General features: G+C 38.5%; 1 protein-coding gene across 1 annotated transcript in view; it reads right to left on the bottom strand.

Moving 5' to 3' along the window:
- ASXL3 (ASXL transcriptional regulator 3) overlaps nt 1-13,061 on the bottom strand; it is a 143,288-nt gene that overhangs the window by 60,389 nt on the left and 69,838 nt on the right. Inside the window, exon 7 of the mRNA XM_060029529.1 lies at nt 10,073-10,236. Coding sequence (XP_059885512.1) covers nt 10,073-10,236 — 164 coding nt within the window. The remainder of the gene's footprint in view (nt 1-10,072; nt 10,237-13,061) is intronic.

Raw genomic sequence — 13,061 nt, 5'->3', positions numbered from 1 at the left:
AGTTTTGAATTTCTATAATCTGTTTGGTAAACTGACATTTCATTGTATATGCTATTTGTAGAATAAAATAACGGTATAATTTTAAAATCAACATATACAGTACATAGAGCAATCTCTAAGAGGAGCCTGAGTTATTGCAAATGTATGAGCTATTTCCATGGAAGAAAAAGATGGAAAGCCCTTTCCCATTTGTATTTATAAAGGCTGCGTGACTCTTTAAATATATACACTGATGCCAACAGAGCCATCAGAAATCAATAAATCACATTCTCATGTGCTGTAAAATGTCTGACACACACATTCATTTTCCTGGTCTGAAATTCTCTGCAAAAGGGACTGTGTAAATGTTCCATTTTAGTTTAATGACATTCTCCACAGTTAAAATGATGTGCATTATTACCAGTGAGTTCAAAAACCTGAAGAGCACAAAGCTAGATAGGGTTTTAAAGAGACTACATAGTACATATCCTTCATAGTACATATCCTTCAGTGGCCTGTCATTTAACAGAGCACAGACACACAGATATGAATGCAGGACCAAATCAGGAGATTAGTAAGAATGGATTGAAATGCTGCAATTACCACTTGGACGAAAAAATAATAGGCATAATTTATTTAGAAGCAGCTGGGGGATGGTCCCGTAAGTATTTGGAGACACAGCCCTGAGAGGCCGACGCCACCGAATGGAGAAAGAGATGAACATCACTTAAAAATGACACAGACGACAGAAATGACAACAACCTATTCATCAGTGACGTCAACCTGAAAGTGTAACAAAAACCTAAATAACACTCCACCTGAGTTGACATTTATTCCACCAGCTGCCCTATATTTTAAAAAGGTCTCAAAATTGTTCTACGTAGACATCGTTTCTAAAGTACAAATGCTTAAAGAAAGAAGGGATCTGTCATGTATAATCTAGAAGGTTCTAAGAATTCTGCAAGCACATCTTGCAGAGAGCTAAGCAGAAAAGGCAACATCTGAAATAAACCCCAGCCCTGAATTTATTAAGCCAGTATTCCTAGGTGGGGACTGAAGGAAGAACTAGCTACAATTCTGCCTGTTCACTGGCACTGAGCAATGTTGCTCTGGCCTCTTGTTTCTTTGTATTTGGTCTCTGAACCAAAATGCTGTGGCCAAGGAGATGACACTTGACCCATGCGTTTACCCAAACCTGATCATATTCAAGGTGTGTTATTCTGAGACTCTTCATTCAAAATGTAGCTTTCTTCCTTTAATCCACATTTTCCTTTCCCTGAGACCTCCACTCACTCTAGCTCCTCTGACCTAACTTTTCTTCCTATCCAGCCTGGACCCCATAATCAACCACCCCAACAAGCATCTCACAAGTCCCCTACAACCTTTCAGCTCCTTTGTAAATCTCCAACACCCTGGCAAAATCCAACTCCTGGCACCAAGCTAAGTGTACCAATACTTAGCACTGTGGGGTGGAAAACACAGAAGCAGACCAAGTGTGTCTGCTGGCATCTGAACTCAGATGGGGCCTCAATGCTGTTCAGCAGCCACTTCTTCCCCAGGATGAAGCCACAGTACAGTCCATCAGGCTGCTTTCCAAAGCCTTTAACTCTTGTGAAAGCCCTAATTCTCTAGCCTCTGAGAAGACAAATACACCACCACCCAGCTGAAAACCCCTCACTCTGCACCATACTCTTCACACTTAGTTATTTCTTCCCTCCTTCTTTCCTGCTTCTCTCCTCTCTGATCTCAGAAATCAACACTTCTTTTTTTCTTAAGCCAGCTTCTTTACCAAGAGAGTCCATTCCTTGCCATCTCTTCTAAGACTTCCATCCATAAATCAAATCCTCTCTCTTCTATCGTCAATTTCTTCTATCAACTGCCTCAGTTTTTAGGACAAAAACATGTTTAAGCCCATCCTAGCTTTAAAAACATACCAATCTTTTGCTATTCTCAAATGCGTAATAAATACTTACTGCCTAAAAGGGGTATTCAACTCTTCCTTCCCCCTCAAATCCAATTACCAAATCATGATGATTTTATTTCTAAAATGCCTGTATTCGATAGAATTGCCCCCCACCCCCCGCACAAGTTCATAGGTTGAAGCCCTAACCATGTGACTATATTTGGAGACATGGCCTTCAAAGAGGTAATTAAGATTAAATGAGGTCGTATAGCTGGGCCCCAACCCAATATGAGGGGTGTCTTTATAAGAAGAGAATGGGACACTAGTGATGCAGGCATGCAGAAAAAAGGTCACGTGAGGACACACAGAGAAGGAGGCTGTCTAAAAGCCGAGAAGAGAGGCCTCAGGAGAATCGAAATATGCTGGCATCTTGAATTTGCAGCCTCCAGAACTGTGAGAAAATAAATTGCTGTTTCTAAGTCACCCAGTCTGTGGTATTTTGTTATGGTAGCCCTAGCAAACTAATACAATGTCTCATGAATGAGGCCTTTCCTTTTCACTCTTTGGCTTCGGCAAAAGTTCTTATGTTTATCAGATATGTTAAACTAGCTTTCTAAGTGGCTTCCCAGGCTATATTCATTGACTAGGAAAACACTTACTGAGCACTTACTATATGCCAGGCACAGTGAATGGGAGAAACAGAGCCACTGTCCTGGGGCTGTTTATTTTCATGAGGAAAGACAAATGAACAGATACATAACCAAGTTAATCATAGACTGTGACAAGTGCAGGAAAGGAAATAAACAGAGAACTAAGACAGAAAACATCCAGAGAGGCTACTTTAGATGGGAGGGGAGGAAAGAAGAGCCTTTATGAGGAGCTGACATTGAGACTTGGTGGAGAAGAACGAGCTGGCCTTGGCAAATGATGCTGAGAAAACATTCCTGGCAGAGCTGTGAGAAAGCACAGAGGCTGAGAGAGAACAGAAGCTGAGGTTTCAGAGGCAGGAAGGAAGATAGTGTGGCTATACCACAGCCAGGTGGAGAATGGGGGAATCTCTCCTCTATTCCATGCTTCATTCTTCCAATAGAGCTCTTTTTCTATAATATAAATCTAATAATGTCATGCTCCAAATGTAAAACCTTGCTATGTTCTACATGGCCTTTTTTACAGGCTTGCTCCAGCCTACCTTTCTAGCCTCAAGTTTCTCACCCTATACCCCAGTCATCTAAAATTATGCGTGGACAGACATCATATACTTCTCTGCCTCTCTCTCGGGTGCCAGGAGCATCATGTAGGGAAAGAGCATCAACTTGGCACCAGACAAACCTGTGTTCAAATTCTGGCTCCCACGTTTTTACTTGGAAGAAGTTAGGTTAAGTCCTTTTCTCTCCCTGATCCACAGTTTCCACATATGAGGTGGGGTTAGTAATGCAGACTCTTTGGAGAGTTACTGTAAGCATTAGTGCTCATCTCTGTAGGAGGCCTAGCACTGTAGGTAATCAGTATTATTATTGATACATATGTTTCCTCTACTAGGAATGCCTGACACACTTCTTAACTTGGGAAACTTCCTCCATTGTTTTGGACCTAGTTCAGTAATACCTTCTCTTGAAACCTTCTCCAACTCCCACAGACAGAACATAATCACCTCCTCCGTGTCACCTTAACACAAGGCATATACTAACACCATGGCATGGCTCTGGACCTACAGGTCTTCACCTCACGCCCAGCCCCACTCTTCTCTAACCATTACTTCCCTCAAGGTAGGAAGTGGAACTTACTAATGTTTATATCATCAATGCTTATCCGGCACATAATACATGTTAAATAAACACTGGTTGAATGAATGAACTCTATACCCTAGTCCTCCCCCAAACCACCAGAGTCTGCTTACATCCACATCATTCTACTTCCTCAAAAGGTCTGTCATTCAGGAGCCCGGCAGGTACAGGTGGCTCATTCAAGTCATCATCGTTCAAAGAAAGTAGATTAAAGTGACTATTTATAAAGGTGTGGGCAGGATGCAGCAAAACCACAGAGGACAGTGCATTAAACCAGAGCTAATGATGGGGGCTAGTATTTGACATGAACGGTAAGGGGAGAAGGGGGTGATTGGGATTTGGACAGAGAGAGCTGTGTGGCAAGGGCCTTCTGACAGAAGCTGGTCAGTGGATGTGGCCCGTGCTGACCACACAGGGCAGGTGAGGGGCTCAGCCTCACTTTTCTTCCTCCACCCAATCCCCTGTTGGGGCTTCCCAAGAGCTGAAACCTATTAGAATCCAGAAGGCCTTCTCCTCCCCCTCCTGAGGAATTCAGGCCTGAAGCTAAAATTAACATAGGTCCCTGCATGAGGGGCTCACGATGGCTCAGAGTGGGATCACTGCGCCCAGCGGGGTGAGGTAGAGGGGAGGCCTGGGGAGGAGCTGCAGAGACAGAGCACGGTTTGGTGGTGGTGGGGCGCCTGTACAGGCCAGGCCTGGTAAGCAGTGTCAGGGGTCAAGAAGGAAGTGGGGGGAAGGTGCCCAAGCAGGGTGGGTGGGTACGTGGGCCGTCATGGAAAAGTCAGAGCCTCGAGGAGACCATCCCCATGGGGAGGTATGCTGGCCAACATGGAAGACTGGTTACCTACAAGGGGATTAATCGACTACTTAGATATATTAAGGATAATAGAAACTGAGTTTCTCACTGTCACTGTCAAACAGCTTTGGAAAGGGAGAAAACCAGAATGAACTATGGGGTATTAGATTAGCGTTGAAGGTATTAGTGTGAATTCATGGTTTACAAGATATAGAGGAACATATAGAAATAAATGCAGATAGAAATTGTGCTATGTTTATATATAGGCTCATACTCTTTCTTCTATAAGATGTCCCTTATCTCCAAGACACAGAAGGAGGTGTTCACACACACATACATGCACACACATGTATGGATGTATGCATTCCTATATATACATACATATATTTCCTAGGTCTGTCATAGATCTGGGAGAAGCAACACCCCAATAGCAAAGAGCAAGTGTTTCGTGAGATACTGACTTCTAAATACCATCTTCCACTAAAGGGAACCACGGCTCCTTGGAGAAAGGATTCATTCCAGGGCTGAGACAGGGAAAGTACAAGATGAGACTGAAACAATTCCATGTATTTTAAAGTAATGAAATGCTCGAAGAGTGATGGAGACACGTCAGAAGACACAGGAGCCAGCTTGAACAGGCTCCTAGTGACCAAATGTGGACAACTGAGCATAATAACCTATTGAAAAACTAGGAAACAAGGAAACCATACAGATAGGAGTAAGTGGATAAATTGAGAGTCTCAAGAACAGGATATATCCTCACAAAATACTATTTAATTACAAAGAGGGAAGAAGTAACTTTACACTGAAGAAACTCGGCGGATACATTTTAATCAAATGACTGGGAGAAATCAAAATTGTGTGCTACCTCACAGGTGCAAGGAGAATATAGCATCATTTATCGTATTCCTCCCAACGGTACACAATCTGAATCTGATCACTAGGAAATATGACACAAACTAACATTAGCCTATAATCTTCAAAAGTGTCAAAATCATGAAAGTCAAGAGATGATTAAAGAACTCTTCTAGAATGAAGGAGACTAAAAAGATACGACAACTAAATAAAATGACAGATTCCATACTGAATCCTGTTGCTAAAAGTGACATTACTGGGACAGGTGGCTAAACTTGAGTAGAGTCTAAGAATCACACAGTAAGAATGATCAATGCTAGCTTCCTGATCTTGATTGGCTGCACTGTGCTTATGCAAGAGGACGCCCTTGTTTGTAGGATAGAGCAGGCTTAAAGTCATAATATACTGAGGGTGGGGGGAGGGATGGATAATGAGGCTTGAAACTTCTTCTCTAATATATCTTTAAATTTTGTGAAAGTTTATGATTATTTCAAAATTCAAAAAAAAAAAAAAGAAAGGAAGACAGAGGCATCCTTTCTCTTGATGCAGTAGTCCATACGTGGATTACTCTCCATATACAGCCTCCTGGAGCAAAGCAGAGAAAAGAAGGTGGAGGGTGGATCTAAAGGAACAAAGAAAAGATGTCCCACTTACTCCCCAGTGACTTCCTAATGTCCATCTGAGACACTTGCCTGTACATAACCTCCCCATTGATGATCTCTCATGGATTTGCTATTTTCTATCTATTCCCTGGCTCCTCCCATACCCTTTCTAATACTTTCTTACAAATATATGTACTCCTTTGGGATGGCCATGATATCTCACAGGCTCATCAAATCCCATAGCTGACAGTATAATCTACGTAAATTTTAATCACTAATTCCATCTTCTCCAGTCACAAAACCTGAATATATATAGCCATCTTTGGACATTTCATATAGTTTATAGAAGCATCTCAACCCAACGTGTTCAAAACCAAACTCAACACCTACCCTACTACAGTGGACATGATAGTTGACTTCTCCCCCACCCTCCACTGCATAGCCTCTAATAGAACTTCCTAAAAACCAGATTTCTAAAGTTTTCCTGACATCTCCACAGTGCACCATTCTACTTCAGGAGTTGGTGAGCACCCTAAAATTCAGGAGTAGGCCTGGTTGCTTTAAACCAATCCGCATATTCCACTTCCTCAGCTAGGGTCGTTGTTTAAGAAGTAGTCACTGTGATCTACTGATACGTAGTATCATTCTTGTGACTCAGGTTTATCTTTGAAATACTGGGACAGAAGTATTTTCTTGTATTGAAAACAAGCTTTTGTACAAGTGAAATTCATAGGTATTTCACATAATTACAGTACCTTCCACTCGCTCAAATAAATCTTTGTAATCAGATTCACATTTCCATGCCTTTCCTACTCATTCTGGCCTAGAAAATGGTGATGTTCACCGACTTTTGGGGTTTTATAAACTGAAGTGAAATAGACCGGTTTTGGAAGGTTGTTTCATCAAGTTGCCTGTTCCTTTCTGCTGGGAGGTAGGGTTGAGCTCAACTCTAGCAGGGCCCGGAGAAAGAGCTCTAAACTTCTTGATGTCAAATGCTAATAGGCCCACAGAGCCTTCCTGTCCTCCCAAGTCACCCTAAATAAAATCTCCATTTGCCTTCCAGACCTTCTACAGACCTTCTTCTTCCAGACCATCCCATAGGCAGTGTCATTTATTCCCACTCTTCTGGGTTGAAAATATGCCGGGAATTCAGTCCTTTCTTTTCTTTTCCAAGGCCAATGTCTAAGGTCAGACTCTTATCTCTTATTTCAACTACTGTGACCGTCTCTTGCCCAGTCTCCCTGGGTCTTATCTTTCTGCCTCTCCAATACATTTTTTTACACAGCTACTGGCTCCTAAGAGAAAATAATGACAATATGTTATTTATCCTTTGGATCTTCTTCTCCTGCCCTATGTCCAGGCACTAAAATATTTATTTAAATTATTTTATGAATGCTGTGTCTCATTTGAGAAATCTCTGATGGTGCCCACTGGTTTCAGAAAAAGTTAAAAGAGCTTAATCTGCAACCAGGGTCATCGAGGTTTAGACCATATTACCCTTTAGCACAGCATCCTACCACACACACAGCAAGTCTGTGTAAACGACAAGCTCTCCCTCTGTAAAATTCACTTTCCCTTGGCTCTACTTACAAAACACCTATTAGTCCTTCAAGGTTCAAGTGAAGTATCTGTTCCACCATAAAATCTTCTCCAATACTACTTTCAGATTAAAGTTTTTCATGCTTCGTGCGTTCTGAGGACTTTATATTTCTATTTGACATTTATGTCACTCTGCCTGGTCTTATACTAAATTTGGTATAGATCTATCCAGTTATCAGACTTCTTTCCTAGTAAAGGGGAAACTGTATTTCAGCATGAGGTTGTCTTTCTCCTCCGTCTGTTATTCCTCTGGAAGATTCATTCCTGAAGCCTCTGTATTTAGCACAGTATATGCAGCACATAATACATGCTCAGTAAGTATTTCTTGAATAAATGATTTCCCAATGGACTACATGTTCTTTGAGAACAGGTATTGTGCCTTATTCATTTATATTTCTCACAGTGACTGGAAAAAACTGAGTAACAGAAACTGCTACAGGTTGAATTCAATATTAGGCTTATTGACACTGCCTCCGGGGTTCCTGAAATATTTGGCTAATCCAAGGACAATTTGTCATTTCTTCTTTCCAAAAAGACTGGAGTACTTTACATATGCCAAATCTTATTCCAGGATCTGGAGGTACAACTGTAAACAAGACAAACCACACATACGTTGAAGTGCAGGCAATAGTCACGTAGCTAATAATCCACCTCCCCCTGCCGAAAAAATAAAGTTTTTCTAAACACCTGAACTCAATCCTCAGTCACACCAGCTTGAAACCCAGGAATGATCAGGGGCTTCTCCCTAGACCTTGCTTCAAGGGTTATTTGACAAAATGTAAAATTGCCACCACTGGATGATGGTGCTACTGATGATGGTGGTGATGAGGAAGGTGACTGCACGGTCCTACTCCTCTTCGAGTTCAAGGCTATTCTCCAAATTCAAGCCCTCATTCTGCCTTTTGGAATAACTAAAATTGCTTTCTAACAACACTTTCATGCTTCCCATCTCTAACATTCCCTTTTCAGTATCGCCAGGATAATTTTCTTAAAAAGCAGTGATCTTATTACATTATAGCTCTGTTCAAAAGCCCTCAGTGTCTTTGCACTGCAAACACAGCATGAACACTGTTTAGACTCCTTAGTGTCACACTCAAGGCATCTTCCAAAATTGACTTCTAATTTGTCTTTCCAGACTCATTTGCACTGTTGTTCCTATAATCCAGACTCCCACAAAATCAGCTTTTGATTTGGTATCTTTGAATCTTTCACATAAAATACATCTCCATCTATTTTATTCAAATTCTGCCTATACCTCTAGGCCCAATTCAAGGATCTTGTATTTGTCTCTGATTTTTTCCCTTCTACATATAAAAGCTCAGTTTACTTTGTGCTCTCCCCGCTAAGCTTACCTGTTTCTACCTCATATTTTCATTGTTCAGGAAAATAGCTTCTGTATCCAACTAGAGTGTATTTAATCATTGATTCAATAAACATGCAATAGGCACTTACTAATAGATATTTCCATTATTCCAAAGCACCAAACATGTATTATATTCATAGTAAATACTGAACAAATTTTCAAACAAAAATGTACTCAAAATCAAAATAGTATTTTTCTAAATATGAACAATAATCTCCACCAAAGAGATACATAAGAATGATAGAAGACAGCAGCTTATCAAATTTTAAGTATGTATGAAAGGGTGGGTAAGTTAGGAGAAAACAGAATCAAATAAAAAGTTAAGAAAATTTATTCAAAATAATGTGGAAATATTGAATCAATCTTGCCCATTTCAATTTATGGATGTACCTATCATTTTGAGATACAAATTCATAAACACATGCACATTATGTCCATCAACTGGAAACTATATACAGTGTCAAAATTTATTGAAATGAGAATCACAAGGAAATGTAACAGTTTTGTGAAATTTAATAAAAGTTGATGCGATGAAATTTTTTTTTCTTTTCAAAGGAAACAGCTTTAGAAGATGATTGATGCCTGCTATTATGAGTCTATATTTGTATTTCCTTATTTTAGAGGCTTTTAAAAAATACAAAAATACACTTAAAGCACTTTTAGTTATACTAAAAAAAAGATAAAAGGTGATTATTTATAGGCAATCATACTCACAATGATAGACTCTCAGAAGCCAAATCCAAACATAAATTTTAAATGGTTTAAATGGTTTTTGGAAAGAACTGAGAATGAAAATATTTACATAATTTCTTAGAAACCCTGGCTTTTTATTGCTGCACTTCAATATTCCCTCGGGGCAAAGGGGAAGCTACTTCAAAGATTTATTTGATACTGGAACGTTTGATTTCTTTGTTTTTCCTGCCCAGTGTAGGTAGGTCTGTTGTTTTCACTCTATGGCAATGTGCTGTATTTTAAAATTTGAATTTGCTCACTAGTGATAATGAAAAATGAGTCTGTTTAGGCAGATTAAGCAAACACACCAATGCTAGCATTTAAGTATATAAATTACACAAATATACTAGATTATTAGAAAACTATCCATCCATGTATCAGTCATCTTCGATAACAGACCTGCCAGTTCATAATAATATAACTGGTGACTAATACCAAATGTCTGAAACTTCTACTTACCTGCCTATCCACTTCTGGGAGCAAAAGCAGGAGGTATTGTTGAAAATGCTGAGGTAAGGAAGCAAACGTATGTTTATTTATTAATGCCCTCAAGTTAGTGTTGACAAGAATAGATCCCGGGGTTTCTATGTCAATATCCTCAGCTTTGGTCCATTTCAAGTGTCCTGTGATAAATAAGCAAGAGGTATGAATTCACTATAGATTGGGAAAAACATACACCTGTACACACACATATGTATACTGACTCTCTCTCTCTCTCTCTATATATATATATATATAATATATATATATATATTTGATAATGTATTTAATTCTATCTCTTTTAAGAATGATATTTCAGAATGAAATCTCCAAAGTTTCTTTGGGTTTCTATCTTGCCTTAGTTGTCTTTAATTTTCATAATGTCTACTTCACTCAATATCATCTGTATTTTTAACTCAAAGTAGCACCAGGTCTAGATAAAGAAGTATTTTAATTACGGTCCTCCAATTAATCAGAATCCTCAAAAACTTTAGGAGCATAAATGGTAACAACTACAGTTTTTGTAGATTCTATAAGACTTAGGATCAATGATAACAATAAGAGTGCTGTTAATTTTAATGGAGATAATGAGAGCATTATAGCTGATAGCTATGTGCTCCCCAAGTGTCATGCACAGCACTAAGCACTGGAGTATTTCAGAAGATGCCTTTTCAGGGTAATTTAAGGGTAATACTTTAAAACAGCAATCCTTTATAAAAATATTAGCTGTGAGGCCTGAAATGCCAGTATGTTTTGTAGGATAATTCTACAACTCAGGTACAATGACCTCCAACAGACGGCTGTATATAGAGCCCACAATTTGAAATTACGACACACAAGGGAACAATCCACCATAAGGGACAGTCAGCTGATGCATCAAATGGAAGAATTACCACTCTCAGTTGCTTGAGTTAAGAGAATCACTTGAATGTGATTTTAATAGAGTGTGATCTAAATCAAGGGTCAGCAAATTATTGCCCATGCACTATATCCAGTCCAGTGGCTGCTGGTAAATAAACTTTTACTGGAACACAGACATGCCCAATTGTTTAGCTACTGTCTAGATGTGCCTTCGCACTACAATGCTGAGTTGAATAGTTGTGACAGAAATCACATGACTCACAAAGCCTACAGCATTTACTCTCTGGCCCCTAACAGAAAAACTTGCTACCCCTTGTTTTAAACAATAGAAACAAAAAAGAAAATAAACTCATTATGAAAAAACAGGACACTGTAATTTTAAAAATAGGCAGATTTGAAACAGAAACAGATAGAATTTCTAGAAATGAAAATTTAGTTTAAAAATTTTTTAAAATATTCCATGGATACAATGAAATAACTATTGAATAAATATAGAGTTGATGAAAATATCTTGAATGCAGCATTAAAAATGATGAGTCAAGAAAGCAGGATAGAGAAAAAATAAAGGGAATGGAATAAGCAGTCAGGATGCACATTTACAGGAGTTGGAGAATGAAAACCCACAGCAAATGGCAGAGAGGCAATATTTGAAGAGCTAACGTCTGAAAGTTTTAGAACTGAAAAAATGATAAGAGTCCTCAGATAAAGCAACATACCAAATCTCAAAAAGGAAAAATACCCATTCCTCCATCCGATGTGTTGAAATAGCAAAACATCAAAAATAAAAAGAATACCTTAAAACAGTTTTGAACAAAAATAGATTACCTCCAAAGGGATCACAATAAGACACAGGAACCTTATCATCAATAAATTACAGATGACAATGAAGTATCTTCAAAGGGCCAAAAGAAAAGAAGCATTGATCTAGAATTTCGTTAATAAAGTCCCTTTAAATGGCAATGATATTAACGATATAAGAATATTTTCAGTATCCAAAATGGAAACTATCCCTTAAGAGAATCTTGCTGAAAAAGTACTAGTGGATGTTCTTAACAAATAAAGACATTAACTCAAAGAACGAATGAGTGGGTTGCAGAAACAACGACAAACTAAAAGATTCACAGACATGAGTAACTCCAAATAAACATTAACAGTGAAAAATAATACTAACAACTAATGAGAATTAAAACAAAATGGAAAAAACCCACAAAAAACAGGAGACAGCAATTGCATGAGAGATGGGAAGGTGTGATTGAAATGAGAACACCATATAACCCTGGCACTATTTGGAAACAGGAGAGATACTGTTAGTTTGTTAAAATTCTACAGGTAGTGTCCTTCTTTGTTTCTTGTAAGGGTCTTTATTTTAAAGTCTATTTTGTCTGATATGAGAATTGCTACTCCAGCTGACTTCCATTTGCATGCAAGGGATCAATCCAAGATTTAACAATTGTAAATATTTATGCACCCAACATAGGAGCACCTCGATACATAAGGCAAATGCTAACTGCCATAAAAGGGGAAATCGACAGTAATACAATCATAGTAGGGGATTTTAACACCCCACTTTCACCAATGGACAGATCATCCAAAATGAAAATAGCTAAGGAAACACAAGCTTTAAATGATACATTAAACAAGATGGACTTAATTGATATTTATAGGACATTCCATCCAAAAACTCTGTAGGTAGTCAATGGGAGAAATAGAAAAGACTTATAATTTCCAAATAAATTCATGGAAGGAAAACTCAATCACATGAAGGCATAAAAGGAGAAAAAAATTTTTGATTAAGTCCCCAACACAGTAAAAAAATACAAATGGATTTCATATTAGATTTTAAAAGTAACACAATCTGATTATATACTGCTTTACAAGAGATATACTTAAAATAAAAATCACATGGAACAGAAGAAAATGAGGAGATAAACTAAGACATACCAGGCAGACATTCAAAACATCAAAAAAAGCAATACCACAATATTAACATCAAAGATAAACAAAGGTAAAAAAAAACCTTATTGGGGATAAGAAAGTAATTCCTTGAGTATAAAAGGAATAATTCACTGGAAAGATACAATGACCTAGAGCCTGCATCCATTTCAAC

This window comes from Delphinus delphis, chromosome 13 (genome assembly GCF_949987515.2).
Source record: "Delphinus delphis chromosome 13, mDelDel1.2, whole genome shotgun sequence".
NCBI lineage: Eukaryota > Metazoa > Chordata > Mammalia > Artiodactyla > Delphinidae > Delphinus > Delphinus delphis.
Note: the sequence above shows the minus strand (reverse complement) of the source record. Positions and strands in the feature narration are given on the sequence as shown.